Below are 19,896 nucleotides of genomic sequence, written 5' to 3' on the forward strand. Positions count from 1 at the left end.
AAAACACAAAATAATTGAAAACCGCCCCTGACTCTACAATGCATGCCTTCACCATTCCTGAATGGAAGTACACATTGTGCCTGATGGAATTCATTATAGGGATTTGACAGCAGGGACATTACTGGCCTCGTGATAGTGTTATGAACAACTGTGGGTCACGAGGGAAAGTCCTAGAATGGAAGAAGCATCTCATTAATGTCATCTTGTCATGAAGGGGGTTTTCCAAGCTTGACTACGTGCTATATTATACTTAATGTTAGGCACCTATCTTATATTGCATATACACATACAATGTTACTGTGGAGATATGGGTGATCCTGTTAAGATCTGACAGTCGACCCCGTGTCATTTTGATGGACTGTTAGCAGGTGCTCCTGTAATGCATGTCTATATTTATCAAGGTGGCCTAAGTGCAGGCTCTGATCTTTCAGAGTTGATGCAACACCACCACAACACTAGAAGTACTTTTCCACTCTTTAAGATAAATTGTTGTGAGCTCTTACAGCTGCTTGAAGAATATTTTTTTTTTCTAAGATATACCACCTTTGTAGTTTGAGATGAAAGGAGAGTGTATGTTTTTATGGATGCAGATTTTTTTTATTAATTTATTTTTTTGCTTCACCAGAGTTGCCCCACTTTTATTCTCAGGGTATAAGATAAAATTGGAATGTTCGAAGCAGAGACTAAACCTTAGCTGAATGTGACACCCTAAATAGCCTTCTAAGTAACTTGGAGTCTTGGAGCACGGAGCTCTATGTTTAATTTGTACATGTCTAATGTCTATAGTCGAACAAAATAAAGTCCTTACTGGAGCAGGTAGAAACATGCAAGACATTATACAGGCTTATACAATAGAAAAAAAACCCTTGCATTCCAAAATTAAATAAAATCCAAAATAGCCGAGCATTGCTGGCTATTTTGCCGAGCATTATAACGACAGATTTACAAAAATAGAATATGTTTTTGGGTGGTTAGACCATATTTGCAATATTTATTTAATTACTTATTTAACTCAGTGTCCTATTAAATTCAGCTTTTTGTATTATTTGGCAATTTGGGATTTGATTCAGTTTTGGTGTGTGTGTGTTTTTTTTCCACTTGGATTTTATTTTTGAGGTTTTGATTTTACCATGGACCTATGTATCCAGTTGGCAAGACATAGCCATTTTTGTTTGATAAATCCTTATATAATATATGCATTTTTTTTTCTAGTGAGTCTTACATAAACCTAACGTTATTCTATACACTTGCAGTATCAAAAAGCATGTGAAAACAAAATGGTGACTTTCATCAGTACTGAACTGGTGAGGGTTGTCCTCTCAGTGTATTTCCTGTTGGTTGTTTTAAGGTAAGTGATCCTTCCTGTAAAAGAGCAGGAAGTGCTATGACTTCTACACTGTCAACTCAGAGGAAGTTAACTGCTGGGAAAGGTGACCTTTCACCTCAACATGACCGCTGGGTCCTTCATCCCATCTGTCTCTGACTCCTTCTGTCTCTCTTTTTCTCTCACGCCTGCTCCATTGTGTTATTCTTAGCTTGGGGAATTTACCCACTTTGACCCATTCATATCACTCTAAATAGATTAAAGGTCAAGCATTTTTGTTAAAAATATCTATATTTATAAGGTCAAATATTTGGCTCCTGTGATACTTATTTAATCTGAAAACAGATGTGTTATTATTTTACCTATTTAAAGCAGACCTTGAGTCCTGTCTTGATTTGGCTTATCTAAGTAAATAAGAAGGACTGCAAGAAATGTCTAGTTCATGTTTGAAAAATATGGATGTTTTGGTGGTTATTATCCAGCAGAAGATCTTTGATGAACATCAACAGACAGATGATCTTGTGAACAGCGCACTGTGGTCTGTAAGTCATCTCACAGGAGAACACTGATATGAAAACCTGGTACATATCAATACAGTTCCAGAGTGAAATAAAGATATAGCAATGAAGCACTGAAATTCTTTAGAATGAACATGATGTTTTTATTCCGGAAATGGCTATTTTAAGTCCATTTCCTTATTACCTAAAATAGCTAGGAAACAGAACTATGGAGCAGTACTATTATACTGAACTAACCAAACCCACTCACTCCATATTTGTTCTTTATTTTCTCATCCACATCCAGCTGTGTCCCATAGCTTCTGGCAAGCAGGCTTTATTTCACTAGGGAACAGCTGGAAAAATCACTTTTTCTAGTAAGTCGGCTGATCTCCACTGAAGATAAAATTGATATAAAATGTTTTCTTAACTGTCCATTTGATTATATTATTCAGTTGAAATTGCAGTTGGATATATCACATCACGCAAGTCTGGTTTTCACTTTCTGAATTTGACAGAAATATACAGTATGTGTAACAGCACTGTTAAAAGCTACTAGTCATATTAGGGATTCCATGTAAGAAATTCAACAACGGTTCATTTTGGCCCACTGGCTGACCATAGGTATACAGAATTAGGATATTTAAAAAAACCTTATATGATTCTGTAGTTCTTATTATTTTCTCTTCACTATGACTGAGCCTATACCAACTCATATATCTGTATATTTTGATGCACGACTCTGACCAAATATTTTATGTTGCTCTAAAGTCTTTGAATGATGAGCTGACCTGATACACTATATGGCCAAAAGTTTGTAGACACCTGACCATCACACCCATATGTGGTTCATCCCCATACTGTTGCCACAAAGTTGGAAGCACACAATTGTATAGATTGTCTTTGTATGCTGTAGCATTACAATTTCCTTCACTGGAACTAAGAGGCCCAAACCTGTTCCAGCATGACACTGCCCCTGTCCACAAAGTAAAGACATAGAGACACGGCTTGCCAAAATTAGAGTGGAAGATCTTGATTGACCTTCACAGAGCCCTGACCTCAATCCCACTGAACACCTTCAGGATGAACTGGAACGCTGACTGCAACCCAGACCTCCTCACCTGACATCAGTGCCTGACCTCACTAATGCTCTTGTGGCTAAATGAACAAATCCTCATGGCCACGTTCCTAAATCTAGTGGAAAGCCTTCCCAGAAGAGTGGCGGTTATTATAACAGCAAAGGGGGACTAAATCTATTTTGTTTTGGAATGGGATGTTCAACACACACATATGGGTGTGATGGTCAGGTTTCCACAAACCTTTGGCCATATAGTGTACTTAGGGAATGTGCCTGATGGCCTTACCTGCACACCATTGCAGACTTCCACTCCTTCCATTGCAAATGTAGTTTAATGGTTATTTAATGGACCTAAATGACTCTGTGAATTTGCTGAAATATAATGATAGTGAACTTCAGACTGCCTGCAAGGAAACAAGAGAGCACTGACACACACACACACACACACACACACACACACACCATTTATGGTTAGTTAATAGAACTAGCAAATTTTATGTTCAGATATAACAGTATCAGTTAATTCAGTGAATTACACTGGATCGGTATCAAGACTCAGAAACCATCAAAAATACTAGATACTGTAAACGGATGTGAAATAGCATTTCCTATTATATGTCTTTTTCAGTATGCTGATGTATGTGTATATTCAAAATTCAAAACCAATCCCCAATATACCGTGCCAAAAAAAAAGCAATAGAAACCCTCATAAAATTGGTAAAATGGTTTTAATGGTTATAATGGAAATTGTATTGGTTTTAATGGAAACTCTAATGGTCCCTGTGGGTCTCTACTGGTAATTTGTTGCCTTCTATTAGTGGCATTATGTCTAGTGGATATCATTAAGGACCAGTAATGGTAATGGTAATGGTTTTAATGGTTAGCTTATGATTTATAATGGTATTTTTAGTGGAAACCATTAGAATTTCTGTGATGGCTTCTACTGTTTTTTTCAGCAGGGTAAAATATACAAAACTGTGTGTAAGTCACTACCCTCAACTTTAACCCTTTAGCCCATCACAAACATTTTTGAAAAACTGTAATTAAGACGTTTTTTCTGACTAATTCACTCAAGGTCCTTGTTAAATGTCGAAATATAAAACGCCTCATCATATTTTCAGGTATTTTCAGTCAAAGCAGAGATGCTAATCTGTAAACGCCCTCGTCCGGCGTTCACACATGTCGGGCTCCGTCCCAAACCGTTGCCTAGCTACTACCGTAGAGTTTTGTACTTGTGTAAACAAGCAACACAACAAAACACGTAATATCTTATACAAATTAATTTGGACGGCTTTGGCTTGTAAAATGTCAGTTTATTCAACACTGCAGGCTTTTCTGTGTAGCTCCTACAGCTTGTTATTGCATTTAGAAATTGTAAAGTCTCCCCAATAATTAGAGAAAGTTGACAAGACATGCTGCTGCCTCTTACTGTTTAGTGCGCTAGTGCGCTTGTGTGCTTGTGTGCTGTTTGGGACGGAGCCTCACTTTGACATTTTGCCCATGTGAGAAGAGGAGCGCGAGGAGAAGAGGCTCGCGCCTGAGGACAGAGGAATAACAGCAATTTCTTTCGCTCAGATGTAGGCTTTTTCTTATTTACCGGACATTTTCAAGTGTATATGTATATTAAAAACAAAGTTTCGTACAAATGCAGCCATGACCTCCGTGTGGAAGAGGCTTCAGCGCGTCGGGAAGAGAGCGTCCAAGTTTCAGTTTGTCGCGTCCTATCACGAACTTACCGTCGAGTGCACCAACAAATGGTACGTAGCCCACTCAACCCCGACTTTACGTCATCAGTTATCAACAAAACAAGATGTAAACAGTTGTTTGGTAAAGTTTGTGTGGGGAGGAAAAGGTCAGTCCTGTAGCTGTGTGTAGGTGTCCAGCGGCTCCTTCAGTGACCAGAAGTCTGTCAGCAAGAAGATGTTTCATTTAAACCAACCTTAATCTCATTATTTACTGCGATAAAGTCTTTAAGAGAAAGTGTAGGCTTGGCCTCAGTGTTTATCTTTTACTTCCGTGTTGTTTTCATAAGCCTGCAGGAACAGCCTGATTTCTCTCACTGGAGACACACTGTTAGAGATGATGAGAGCCATTCACATGTTCACATGTTTATAACCCTGCAGTGGAAGCATGTCAGTGGCTCTCATCATCTCTAACAGTGTCTCCAGTGTTATTACTTATAATCAACTCCTTCTGTATTTAGCATTTATCATATGTATCATGATCACATGTAAGAGTAAAAATGAAACTGTGTTCATTCTACATCACACCACTGTCTTGCACATGTTTGTGGTTGCTTGGTGGAAGGTTGTGCATTGCAACAGCTGTAGTACTGACAGTTTATCTAACATGTATTTCTTTACAGAAATGAACCATTTTTTAAATAGGAAAATCATGGTTATATCACGGTTATTACAGTATCTATAATGCATTATAATGTCTGTCATGCTATGACAGTGAAACCATTACAGTTATTATAGTAATATGTGCACAGTGCTTTTACTGCTATATCTGCTGTGCAATTCAACACACTTTAAATGTGTGGGATTTTAAATTAATTAATGTTGTTGTTCTTTCGGCTGCTCCCGTTAGACAGAGGATCATAGGTCCGCATATTTGATTTGGCACAGTTATTATGCCAGATGATCTAACTGACGCAACCCTCCCAATTTTATCCGGGCTTGGGACCAGCACTGGGAGTGCAACATCGTGTGCAACCCCAGTGGCTGGGGTTAGTTCCCTGGCTGGGAATCGAACCCGAGAGCGCCATGGCCCAACCACTAGTCTAGGGACGACTACACTAGGGACCCAGTTTAAAGCAATCAATAACATAATTAATTAATATTGTCTCTAATGTTGTGTGTTTTGGACTTTGTGTGAATTGTATGTCTTCATATACACACAGTACACTGTACTTTATGTATTTGATATGACTTCATTCATGACTCACTCAACAATAACTTTACATATAGTTGACATTATGCAACAATGTTTAACTTTTAACATATTAAAAGTAAATATATATTAAGGCGGCATGGTAGTGCTGTCTGTAGTGTTGCCACCTCACAGCTCCAGGGTCCTCAGTCTGATCCTCAGCTCAGGTTACTGTCTGTGTGGAGTTTCATATATTCTCCCCACGTACGCGTGGGTTTCCTTCTGGTTCACCGGTTTGCCCCTCCTGTCCCAAAACATGCAGCTAGGTGGATTGGCTATTCAAAACTGCTGCTAGGTGTGAGTGAGTGTGTGTATGTGTGTGTGCATGGTGCCCTGTGATGGATTGGTGTCCCACCTGGTGTGAATTCTCCTGCCTTGTGCCCAGGTAAAACAGTCACTGAAGAAGAAGGATGGAAGATATATTGACTAAGAAAATCACTCAAAATAATAAGTGAATTTAATTTAGGAGAGGGATTCTGAAACATTTTGCAGTGAGGAACCACTTTAAAATAAATTCCCCTCAGGGCAGTTTAATTTATGAATGTAATCCAACTAATGCGAAGTGTTTTAAATGTGTACTGTAATATTTTGGCTATTTATTGGCACCAGCTATCCACCAACAGAACACATTAGGTCTAAGTTGAAATTAAGTAGAGGCCTACATGTTTTTGACTCGTTGAGGTCTGGATTAAATCCATTCAGTTGTGACCAGTCAAAGAAAAAGTCAAAAAATAGAAACTGTGCAAAGCATTGGGGCTGGATTGAAGCACAGCTGTATTCTGTCTCACTTGACACATCTGACAAATGGACAACTATAAGTGCATAACTGTGGTTTACTAAGTTCTGTGTACAAAATATGGACATTATTATGAACCCTTATTAGAGCTTAGTCAAGAAGGAGAAATTTCCAGTCACAGCAACAACATGGGTGGATGCCAAAGACTCCTTACAGTTGTTCTTTTACACAACTGCTTACTTATTTCTAATGCCCTCATTCTTTAGTTTGGAGAGTGGAGTAAGTTATCTTATTGCTCTTTCACTGGTAGGTAGGATTTTAATACATTTAAAACTACTGCAATATCAATACATTGTGTTGTAAGAAAAAGTAGATCAGGATTTATAATGTAAGGTGTAATTTCCCTTTATTATTAACATGTTATTTTAATCTTTTTCAGTGTCATAAATGTGTTTCATGACAACATTATTAACATGGAAAGATTTTTTGACAGCAGATTATGCGTTAAATGAATAGGCAAAATAACAAATCAGTGTCAGCACCACTCCTACTGCTCTCTGACATCTACCTGAAATGCATGAGCACGTCACAATTACCGGTTTAATTGTACAGATGAGAAACACAATCGGGATATTATTTTGTATATTTCCTCATCCCTAAGAATTTTTTTCTCTGGTTACGCCACTGCCAGAAATACTGGCACTGGGTATAAATGACAATAATTGACAGGAACAATACTGTAAGACACTTCAACATATTGTTACTATGTTTGAGTTTCATTTGGTAGAAGGCTGTGTGTAGGCAGCATTACACTTCCCAGGAAAAGCCTGCCCACTTGTGTTTAAGGTATCTTATTTTGGTCACATGTGTTGGCAGTGTCATATGTTTCCCTCCTGGAGAAGGCAGTCTAATAATTCTGTTTACTGTATAACGAACAGTTTGAAAAACATGGCGGACTTCAGTGTTGTTTTGACTGAGGAACATATTTACACTGCCTGTTCCGTGGCATAGATTTTGTAAACAGGGTAAATAAATATAGACACACACCTAACTGCTTTCTAATCTCTGTAAAGTTTGTAAAGTTTGCAGGACCAGATTTGTGTGTTTTGTGTACAGAAGTACGTCCATAGTAAGTAGCATGCATGGCTTAAATTAACAGTGATTCATTAGTAATAAATCCTAGCATCTCCTCAGGATTCTGTTGCCTTGGGATCTAAGTGTTTGGGTGTAATAATTGCCTCTGTCTAGGATGCGTCAGCACTCCTCACATTCTCCACCAATATGCTGTGCCTGTCAGGATTGCTGATTAGACGTCAGGACAAGTCTGCGTTTATGGAGCCATTATTAACTAAGCCTGTTTATATTTTTTACACTAAATCCAAGTGTTTACAACATGCTAAATGTTAAGAGTAGACGTCATGTATTATGAGCAGTTACAGTGTTTGATTACGTGGCACACTGTCGTTAACGTCTGTCCCAAAAGACGCGTCATGTTGAAAGATCCTGATGAGATTATAGTGTGTTATAGTTAAGCTTCTTTTGTCACTGAACCAGGTGAAATGGTGCAAATGACTGATTGTAAAGAGTAGTTACGAGGCCAAATATATGGACACAGAAATAAGCAAATACACTACATAATGTTGACCTAGGCTGCTGTGTAACTCAGAAGAATGTGTAGAATGTGGACTGGTGAATACCAGACACTGCTTGCGAGGACATACGACACTTGGAGTGTGCTGTTATTATGACATTGTTTAGCCCAATTTCACAAAGCATTTTGAAATGTTCATGAAAACAGTGCTGTGCATGTTAAGTAGCATGTTATATCATAGAACTGACTCATGCATGGCTAAATCCATCAAAGCTGCAAAATCTTTATAGGTACTTTATTGGCATTGAACCAAGGTTCACTTTACATATAGTGGAAAGATCTTTTGCAAATAAGATTGGCTGGTAGCTTGTTCCAAGCATCTTGGAGAAGTTGACAGTTCCTCTTGCAGCATTCTTGTTCTCGTTTCCTGCAGGTCCCAAACAGCCTCCAAGATGTTTTTGTCTAAAAAGTGGACTATTACTTGATATGCTACTTTCTTCAGTGGCACACAAACAAAAGTTTGGGAATCGAAATTGGACAAACAATTTATAAAATAATAAGAGATTTATAAACTAGTTGCCATTAGTCATTAGCGTAAATTTAGCTGTATGTAAAAATAGATAAATATAAGCATATATTGTTTAAGAAATACACTCATCAGTCACTTTACTAGGAACACCTATACCCCTGCTCATTCATGCAAATATTCAGTCGGTCAAAAGACCAGACGACCAGGTTTTTCGATCTTCAACGGTCCAGGTCAGGTGAGCTTGTGCGCACTTCAGAGCAGATTCTTGCTCTTGGCTGGCAGGAGTGGAACCAGATGTGGTCTTCGGTTGTTGTAAGCCTTTCTATTTCAAGATTCAACATGTATTCTGCGATGCTTTTCTGCTCACGACAGTTGTAAAGAGTGGTTATTACAGTTAAAGTACACTGAAGAAAAATTCATTTGATCTTAAGTAAATTGTACAATGATAAAATTTTGCTTGTCTATTCAACTTAAATGTTTTTTGTTCAACTAAATAATAATTAGCAATTTTAAAATCCATTAAAATAATTACATTGTAATTAATTAAAGTCAATTAGAAATAATTAAGCCATGTCGTTTATCATGAGAGCGGCCATTTTCTCCACATCAGCATATTGCTACTGTAGTGTGGGTGTGGCTTATAAACCTGATTTACATATGGGTCTACGGAACCTTAAACTGATTTTATTTTGAGTGTTATTGTTTTTAAGGCCTAGGGCTTTTGTGTTATGAAATGATTTACCAAGTATTTCTGTAAAGTTTTCTTAGTTCATCCTCTGTGTTTCTCAGATAGTTGCATAGTCTCTGTGTGTGCGTGAGAATTGGCTAAACAGTAATGGCAGTTTCTGCCAGTTTGGTCTTTGTAAAGACTGAACTGCGTGTGTGTTCTCACTGGTGTACTACTTCTGGTTTGAGTGCCTAAAGGTGTTTTTAGCCCTTCAGCAGTAGTAATGCTAAATGCTCTGCAAAATCATTTCCAATTGAAGACAAGACCTAAAGTTTTGATATTTGATATACTTTTTACAGTGTTACACAATTTACATTTCTTGCATGACATATATAAAATGTATGTAAAAGAAGGGGGCAAAAGTTTGTTTGGCTTGTTTTATTTAACCATTTAAATCAAGTAGATTTTGCTTAAAATGACGTGAAGTTTATTTTACTCAAAAATAAAAACAAATGCAAAAAGTTGCCAATTTAAAAAAAAAAAAACATTTTAAATTTTGCCTTAGTTAACCTTACTTATGACAATTTATTTGTGACTTCAGTTACATAATTTATTCGAGTAGGTGGAACATGATTAGATGTAGCTGAAATTACTCACCTGAACTAAATTCTACTGAATATAATTAATATAACTAATATAACTATAATAATATGGTAATAAGTAATATAACTAAAAAGTAATATAACTAAAGTAATGTAACTAAAAAACTATGAGTAAATGTTATTACATATATACATCTGAATGTAGACAAATAAAATTAGTGCAACCACTTGAAATAACATAGTTACATTCAAAGAGCCTTTTTTTCAGTGTAGACTTGGTGTCAGCTCGAACCAGACTGGCCATTCTCCTCTGACCTCACTCATCAGCAAGGCGTTTCCACTCACCCATTGCCACATGATTGGCTGATTGGATAATTGCATGAATGAGCAGGTGTGCATATGTTCAGTGAGCAAATGTATTTCATTTAAATATGTACTTCTTTTACAATATTCATGTATCAGGGTCTTTTTGGCATCCAACAGCTTTTTGTTACAGATGGCACAATACCACTTTTTATTTGTCGATACGGTACTGAAATCTTGAGTCAGATACCGATTTTTTAAAAAATCTAGTAAGCAAAGTTAGGACTGCTCATACGATTTGTTAACCTAAAGGAAGAAATACATAGTCATCAAAATGACTTACAAAAATTTTATAAATAAATAACTACATTAAATAAAAAGTACCTGTATAACTTTAACATGTTAGCTTGTTACAGAATCTCAGTGGATTGGTTCCTGTTTTTTCTCTCCGACATCTGATCCAGCATTTTCTGCTGATATTGAATCAGTGCCATCACTGACTTTTACAGAAATATATTTATATGCATAAATATTATCACTCCACTTTTTATAGTTTTTCTGTTGTCTGGTAAAGATAAGAAAAATAAACATTCAGAATTGACATTCAGAATGGAAGTTACACATTGAAAGTTAAAATAAAATTACAGAGTCATCTCTGTGGCATATATTTTTTTTTAGCAATATTGCAGTTTTATTTTTTGCTGTTTTGAAATCCACTTTCATCTTTGACCCAAGTTGTTTATTTACACTACTATTGCTATTATTGTATCTCCCTCCCATGTGTGTTACAAAGGATTTACAGAGCTTTAATATGATTCTCAATATCCACTTGGCTGCCATTTTGCCAGTCTATTTTGGACCCTGTCGTCATTATGTCAGCAGTATCCTCAGCCCTTTGCGCATTTGTACAGCTGCTGTTGAGTGACCTGCAACATGAGCCCCGGAGGCCGCTGCTGCTCTTACCATCCACCTTTCCTTTAATGTAGTGCCCAGCTACACATAGCTACACTCAGCTACACATAGCTAGTGACTTCTGCTCCTGTGCTCAGAGGAAATTACTGTCTGGATGCATTGTGTGTCCTGGTAGATTGACTCATCAGCATTTTTCCCCAGTATTTTAACGACTGATTGATGTGAAGATGGATGTAGTCCAGGTTTCCTGCAGTAGACTGGACCGGATTTGTGTGTTTTGGTTCTATGCATAAATTACAATCAGTAGATAAACTGTAAGTAGGGAAAAGAGCAACTCTGGAACATTACAGTGTAAGTCATACACCAGCTACTCTCTAACAAAGTGTGTTGAAGGTGTGAGTGTGTGTATTTAATGATGCAGCATGAGTGAACACGGAAGGGCCACACCCTCCACTAGAAACACAAAAGACTACTATAGTAGAGCTATCTGGTGTCTGTTCCTTCTGCTTGACACTAGTGTTACACAGTTCTACACACACACACACACACACACACACACACACACACACAAAGTTAATACTCTTGGAAGGTCATGTGTTAGGATGATTGCAGTGGAATTCATTACAGTTCACTGCATTACAGTTCATCTCATTATTTGTAGATGTGTGTGTGTGTGTGTGTGTGTGTGTGTGTGTGTGTGTGTGCATTTACAGTAGTGGTGTCTGGTGGTTTTTATAACGGGCAGGGCAGGTGTCTGTTATGTATAGAATAACAGACTGGGAGTGTGATGCTACCCCTCTGAGGTGCATTATTTTCATATAACAGCATGATATGGAGTGTGTTATTCCACGCAAACCACAGAGATTTGCCAATGATTACAATGTTTAATTTATTAGTGTGTGTGCATCTTAATGGTTTAAAGTTAGATTTAATGTTTAATCCAAGAGACAAGCTAGTTTCTGTTCTCATTTATGTTAAAGCCACGATAAACAGTCATTCCCTCACCAGCCTCACTCTTTTTTCTCTGTTTATCTCTCTTGCTCCATCGGATCGCTCTCTCTCTCTGTCTTTCTCTCTCTCTGTCTCAAAAAAAAAACAAACAAAAAAAAAAACACAGCTTGTCATTTTACAAAGCACTTACAACTGACATTCCTTCCGTGAATGTCAAATAAATGTTTCCAAACAAAAAATTTCACCACATCCATGATTATAGCTTTTACCTTGTTAAATAACTACACACTTGTTAAATTTATTTATTATTAGTCCAAGATTATGTGGAGCATCTGTGGTTAAAGTCCCTGTGTATGAGTTGTTACTATGGAAACAATAACATATTAGAACGAGCACATTAATATTAATCTATAGATCATGTTACAGCCGGAACTGCTTTGCAAGCTGTGCTGTTATATGAAAATAATGCACACCGTCTAACCAATCAGATTCAAGCTTTCAGCTGTGTGGTGGTATAATGAAGTATATGTGTGTGTTCTGTTTGGTCTCTCCTCATAAGTAAGAGCATCAAAAGAATTTTCCAAAATGAGGGCAATATTAGGAGTGTCTGTCATGTAATGGTAAAAAGCAGCTAAGCAGCTAATTAGCTAATTTCACTGAAGAAGGTTGTGACTATAAATAAACAAAAATATTTCCAAAATGAACGCAAATAATCAAGCATAACTTTATACTTACAATTTATGTACAATATTTCCCAATTACAAAGATATAATAACAAACTATAGTAGATGTGTAAATCGGTTATAGATTAGGAAACTGACCACTACTGCAGCTCTGAGCACTCTGCGAGTCTGACTAGCACTGATATGTTCAAGTTTGAGATGTCAGTCATGTTCATTACCACTTCAGTGATTGGCAGTTGGTTAGGAGGTTCAACCCCTTTGAGAGGTCGCTCAATCATGATATGGAGAAGCTGCACATCAGCGTGGGACAAGCGAAGAGTGCACTGTCCAATAAATGTTGAGATTTTTTTTCTATCCCAAACTAACCCACACATTTATTGACTCGCAGTGCGTCTGAGCATCTGACCCAAAGCGTTATTCTTTGCAGCTATTAAAACACAGTGTACTTTAATCTGTCATAGAAGCCCAGTAAAGTTGTGCGTCAGTGGAGTTGTATCTGCGTGCTTCAAATGAGATTTTCACGCAGACCACTCTGTTCACCGTAAACAGATTGCATTAAATGAACGAACAGCGTTATAGTACAGTGAGATATTTGATATCTTGCAAAATATTGCATTTCACCAAGAGTAATAAATAATATAGACACATTGGTAAACATTTCATTGATGCATTTTACTGAAATTTTATGAGAAACTGAGCTTCTTGTGTAATATTAAAGCAATCACAATCATAATTTTTCTGAATATATTTTGTTGGAGCTGAAAATATAATACCTTAAAAAATTCTGTTTTCTTTTTGCATTAACATGGACTTATACATAAACTGAAATAATATCTACACGCTGATAATATATTAATAATCCTATACAGCAGAGCCTGGGACATCAATGCAGTCATTTAAAGTCATACAACAGGCTTACAGGAGAAAGAGAACTGCTCCAGGATGTGGTCTTTATTTTGCATATTTTCTAGGATATGCAATGCAAAACGTGATCCCAGATCAGCACTAGTCCTCTGAGAAGTGTCATGTATATGACACACTTCTTTGTGAGACAGTACTATGGCATTTACAGGGACTAATTCTGTTCTGGATAAATAACCCAATAACTGAAATGTTAGTCTGTGATGATATCACTCGTTAATGGCCTTCCGGCTAGAGAATTCCACCTTAGTGCCAGCAACATGTTTGATCAGGAATCTCGGCATATGAAAAAATTTATTCCGACTCCAGTGTGAGCCAGTATGTTAATAGTGTTTACCACTGAAACTGTGATTTGGTTGACTTTGGTTGATGGGATGGAGCTGGTTGTGAGTGGTTTGTGTGATATCTAGTATCTTTATATCCCATTTGACATTCCTAGCTAGCAAACAAATTAACATCAATCAGTGGGGAAGAAGGTTTACCAGCTCTGTCAGGTTCTTTACTCTCCTCGTTGGTTTCAGTTTTTGCTGCTCTGTTAAGCATTGCTCTCACTTTCTCTCTCTCTCTCTCTCTCTCTCTCTCTCTCTCTTTCGCTTCCCCTTCCACCAGGCCTGAATTTTCTAACTAAAATATGAATTTTGTTAAAATTTGAGAAACAACATATACTTAGGTGATCATCACTACTCTGGGTGGGGTGGGGATTGGAGGTATGGAAGACCAGGGACCCTTCTCCTGAAGCAAGATTTATTGGTTAGTTAGATATGAGCTTAATTTGATCTTATGCTGGATTTTCTGTCACAGTACTATTTTCTACTTTTTATCAGGTTACATTGCTATGGTAACCTATGCTGCACAGCTATCCTGTTCAGGTTCACACACCATAAGTAGCTCTTGGACTACGGAAAAAGCCACTTTGCACTTTAAGCGAATTTAGAGATAATTAAAGTCTATAGATTTCCCTGATAATTTTTTTAATATCAGAATTATTATATCGTTGCTCTGTGCTCTCACTGTTCCACAATCTGAAGCTCTTTTCTGATTGGCATATTCATATTGTTGATGCAAGAATCGCAGCAAACATGCTAACTTGCTAAACTCGATACAGTGTGGTTGTTTCCCCATTTAGCCATTCTGGCCATAAAAAGGAAGGTTAAGATACATTTATTGAGTAATTATCGATAATGAAATAACAGTCGCTTATCAGAGATTGGTATGGATTTAAATTGGTTTCCCAAGAGTGATTGATACTGTAGATTGCACACACATTCCACCCACCGGTCCTGAAACTGTTTACTACTTGACTGCACCTAATCATTGATTTGACTGCTCTGTACATATGTAGTGATATGTAGGGCTATAAGACGAGTCTGGTCTTGAAGCATTTTCTATATTGACTTGGACTTGTCTCAGAATTATTGCCATTTGAACTTGGACTTGTCACAGGATTGGGCATTGGTCTCACTGAACATGGTCTTGGTTTTGACTGAGAGTCTGAGAATACTTTTCATGTTGTGTTTTTCTTTTCACATGCTCAACTTTGACAAGAAGAAAATTCTTCAATTAGAAAACAAAGCCTAATCACAATGCATAAATGTAGCCTTGAAAAGGATTTGATGATTTTGGGTCTCAGTCTTGACTTGTTCTCACCTTAACTTGGACTTGATCTTGACTTGATCATGGTGTTCTTGACTATAGCCTTATGTAGTGATATGACAGTTATGCGGTGTAAACATTAGTCAAAATATTTCATATTGTGTCTGCATTATATGTTCACTAAATAGGCCAGCACAGTGGAACAGCAGGTAGAGTTGCTGGCTTACAGCTCCAAGGTTCCTGGTTCCATCCAACAATTGGGTAACTTTCTGTGTGGAGTTTTCCATGTTCTCTACATGTTTGTGTGGGTTTCCTCCAGGTTCTCCAGTAACATACTGGTAGGTGGACAGGCCATTCTAAATTCTGTCCATAGGTGTGAATGTGTGTGTGCATAGTGCCCTGTAATGGACTGGTGTGCCATCCAGGAGGTATTCCCACCTCGTGCCCGATGTTCCTGGAATAGGCTCCAGCTCTGCCGGGACCCTGACCAGGATAAAGGATATGTATTATAAAGGATATGAAAGTGATGTGCCAGAAAAGTGATCCTATCACCATTGTAATAAGTCTAATAAGTACATGAAAACCTCACTGTATCATCGACACAACCTCCCTAACTCTGCTCCCCTAAACCCTCTCCTACTTACCTACACTAGGTTTGTGAAAATGACACCACCTTATTACCATCTGGACAGAGAAATACAGAAATAAACAAATACTGAAATAAAAAAACTAATAAATAATAGAATACAGAAACAAACAAACAATTCAAAACAGTATCTGAAGAAATAAATATATAAATGCTAAAATAAATATAGAAAACAAATACAGAAATAAATGATTTGAGGAATGATAAAGAATAAACAAAGAAAAATAAAGAAAAAAAAACTGCCTTAATAAAAGCAAAAATGAATAATTTAGTGTTTTTTATTTATTATTTGTTTATTTATTTAATTTTTCTTTTCATCAGAACCTCCCCTCTGGGAAGTGGGGATGTACAAGAAACATTGTGCAGTTTCATTTGCATTGCATGTCTGATGTTAAACATGGTGATTTTCAGTAGATAAGGCTACACCTCATGGGAAAATACTGTTAGATTGTGTGAGCTTATTGTATGTTGATGTTATTCTTATACACGCTGTGTCTGCAGGCAGCCAGACAAGCTGAGAGTGGTTTGGACCAGACGAAACAGACGAATCTGCAGTAAGGTAGGAGAGAGGATGTAGATACTAGTGCATCGCTGTTTTAGTTTCACCCTCTGCACATGTGGTATGACAAGTTAGTTTCTAATAGTGTGCAGGATGTAGTGCAGATGTGAATAGATATCCTATGACCCAACTGCAGTCAAATATGTCTATACATATAAATAAAATACAAATATTTTATCAGTACAGTCTGGCATTGTCAAGAGGGCCGGACAAAAAAAATAAATCTGTTTAATATATCAATGACACATCAAGAAGGCTTCTTAAATGTGTTCATTTGTCAGCGTTTATCTGAAAGGTACATTCTGAATGCACAAACAGCCTGAAACAATAATCACCTAAACAACAGTTTGAACAGACTGCAATTCATTAACAGCAAAACTATTTTTCAAACTTACAGCTTTAGATGGTTCTAATTATGGCTCATAATATTGAAGTGAGGGGAAAGATCATTATAGTTTTCATAATTATTTACAAATAAAAATGTGAAAGTTGTGATTGTAAATGTATTAACCCCCACTGCTGTTGTGAAACACTTAAATTAATTCTTTTGGAAAGAAGATTACATATCATATCAGAAGTACATATCATTAGCAGATTTTGAGATATCAGCACATTTTGTCAGTATTAGAGTTTACAGCCCTGGGTTTATTGCCCCCTAGTGGAATAATAGAAACTAGCTCTTTTTTTTTTAATCTTTCAATTCACGGGTGAGGCTAATGCTGCAGTTCCATGCATGCCCTGCATTCCTTCTGATTTCTAAAGATAGTTCTTTAAAGTTGAAAAATGAATGTTTGAAACACAAACTATGGGGGTCCAAGAAATTTGGGCAGCTATGACTAAGTTATGATTTGACATTAAAGCTACAGTGAGTAGGATTTTTAAAAAAGAAAAAAAAAGATTATTCATGTCACAAAAATACTCCCATGCTTCTTAGCTGCTGTGAGTGGCCCTGACAATCCTGTAATAGTAATTCACAGGCAGTGCTGTGTCGGGTTTGTCAGATGAGAATTGATGGGAAATTTGTATGCACGTGAGCTCAGATACATCAGCATCATCATGCCCCAACTTTAGGCACGATATAAGTACAACTATACACTGACAGACAAGAGGTGGCAGCCAATCAAGGGAGAGAGAAAGTAAGCACATGAGATAGTCAACAAACAGGAGCCAGAGAGTGAAAGAAGCAACATGAAAGCATGTCAGATTTGTATTGTAGTGAAGCTGTTTAGCTGGAGAACTCAAGAAAAGCGACTAGTGTTTGTGTGTATTTTTGTGTTTTAAACTCTACTTGCTTTTGTTCCGGACCACCAGGGTGGTTTCCTTTGAAGCTAGTGGAGTTTTACAATTTGCTTTTTTCTTGCAGAGTACTAATAGCAGCTCCTAAACCACATACTAAATAGTTTGCCAGTGAACATGACAAAGTAAAAATATATTTATGTTACAGCATGTTGGAATATTTCTCACACTGTTATTAACCAAACCTTTCACCTTTGCAATCTTTGCTGATTGTAATTCTTTAATATTCACTCACATTTTCAGCTTCATGGCTGGCAGCCTGGCATCAAGAATCCTTACAGAGGGACAGTGTTGTGGCAGGTGCCTGAAAATGTGGATATTACAGTCACACTCTTTAAGGTACAGATATCCAACATCACAAAATATCACTATATTTTATAGATGTGGTACCATGTCTATCATGTCTTACTTTAATAATGTGATATCTCTAATAAGTATGGATTACTTTATTACCAATGTCACTAATGCCAATCATCCAATTAATTACACTGCTACATTACTCAAACTTTTCTACAGGATCCAAATGCCGATGAATTCGAAGACAAAGATTGGACGTTCATCATTGAAAATGTAAGTCAATCTCTAATGTAGGACATTAGTCCAGTAAAAATCTGTATAGCATCACTTTTTATTTCAGTAGTAGTTTGATGATGGCAGATCTCTGAAAGTTAGTAATTGCCACTTAATAATTGAGACACCACATACAACAGCATGTATCACAAAACTCATTGCATATAAATCGTCTTTTGTTCAACAGAACCAAACAGGAAATACAAGAATTTCACATATGCTAAATGTCTAGTACAAAATATGGGTAATAAAAAGTAAAGGCTAGGTGTGACTAGTGGCAACTCCTTTAAATTTAGGAAGTTTAATCAGTGAATCGTTAGTTCCTATCTTGAGAATGATTCCTTTAGATCAAACAAAAAAAGCAGAACTTTGAGCCTTATGGATAAATGCCTAATGACATTGTTTGTTTAGAGGAGAAAAGATTTGAAAAGATTTGTGTTTGTCCAGAGTTTGTATAGTTTGCAGTTTATTACTAGGCATCATACAGTGATTTTGCACGTCATTTTCTTTTCAAGCCTTTCATTAGTCCTGTAGCTGTTGCACTTTTGTTGCTGAACATAGTTATAGCAATATATGTCTGTTTTCTTCCAGTTTTTATTAACTTCTGTTAATGAGCCCTATTTTTCCCACAAAATTGTACAGGAGACAAAGGGTCATCGGAAAGTTCTAGCATCAGTGGATGTAAACATGAAGAAGTATGCCAACGTCACTTCAGCCACGTTTGACCTGACACTCAAACTGAAGCCACTCTCTGTGAAAGTGGTGGACGCTACGCTAAAGCTCAGCCTGACCTGCATCTTTCTTAAAGAGGGCAAGGCCACGTGAGTGTTTCATCATCAGTTCTAACAATAAAAATAATGTCAACATCTAGGTTAGACACTGAAGTGTGTGTATACGATACTCTGGGCTCTATTTTTGTGCAGACACTAGTGTAATTTGCTGCTAAAACAGCAAATGCTTCTGGGATATTCAGCATCCACTGATGCAGTCTTAGAGTGCTAACTAAATCCTTGACCAGAGGATAAAAAGACACTGGCAATCTGATTGAATCATTAACACAAGCAAGTCTATGAATCGTTTGAAATACAAAAATATGGAAACTCACCCCCACCTTTGGTTAGTTACCAGCTGCCTATTGTGAGTTCTCTAGCTCAACAGCTTCATGGGTTATGACACAAACTCCACAAAAATGATAAATCGGCTGACTTTTATTTACTAACTTCCACCAAATTAGTGAAAAATTAAATGCTTTATCTATTCAGCAAGAAAAAGACAAATCTCATGCTTTCTTACACTCTCTCTCCTGATTGGCTGTGGCTCCTGCCAGGCATTGTGTAGCCAGAAGTTGGTAAGTTGACATTTGACATATATGAGCTGGCATATGATGTATTAGTACACGTTCCCCATCCTATAAAGAAAATTCCCAGTATTTTGTATTTTGGACTACAGTCTTTTAAATTTAAAATGCTTACACTTAAATTTTAAGTCTATACATTGTGACACT

At 37.0% G+C, this 19,896-nt stretch overlaps 1 protein-coding gene across 10 annotated transcripts in view; it reads left to right on the forward strand.

The window, feature by feature from the left end:
• Nucleotides 1-4,373: 4,373 nt before the first annotated feature.
• The window catches only part of ehbp1l1a (EH domain binding protein 1-like 1a), a 44,111-nt gene continuing 28,588 nt past the window's right edge, over nucleotides 4,374-19,896 (forward strand). For 4 of the 10 annotated variants that reach the window (XM_053233486.1, XM_053233488.1, XM_053233487.1 and 1 more), the window contains exons 1-5: nucleotides 4,379-4,656; nucleotides 16,469-16,526; nucleotides 18,066-18,161; nucleotides 18,339-18,392; nucleotides 19,035-19,213. In XM_053233486.1, the coding sequence (XP_053089461.1) occupies nucleotides 4,553-4,656; nucleotides 16,469-16,526; nucleotides 18,066-18,161; nucleotides 18,339-18,392; nucleotides 19,035-19,213 (491 nt within the window). In that variant the 5' untranslated portion in view covers nucleotides 4,379-4,552. Of the gene's footprint in view, nucleotides 4,657-16,468; nucleotides 16,527-18,065; nucleotides 18,162-18,338; nucleotides 18,393-19,034; nucleotides 19,214-19,896 lie in introns of all 10 variants that reach the window. The other 6 variants (XM_034304143.2, XM_053233490.1, XM_053233493.1 and 3 more) reach the window with 6 other exon arrangements.

Source organism: Pangasianodon hypophthalmus, chromosome 4, assembly GCF_027358585.1.
Source record: "Pangasianodon hypophthalmus isolate fPanHyp1 chromosome 4, fPanHyp1.pri, whole genome shotgun sequence".
NCBI lineage: Eukaryota > Metazoa > Chordata > Actinopteri > Siluriformes > Pangasiidae > Pangasianodon > Pangasianodon hypophthalmus.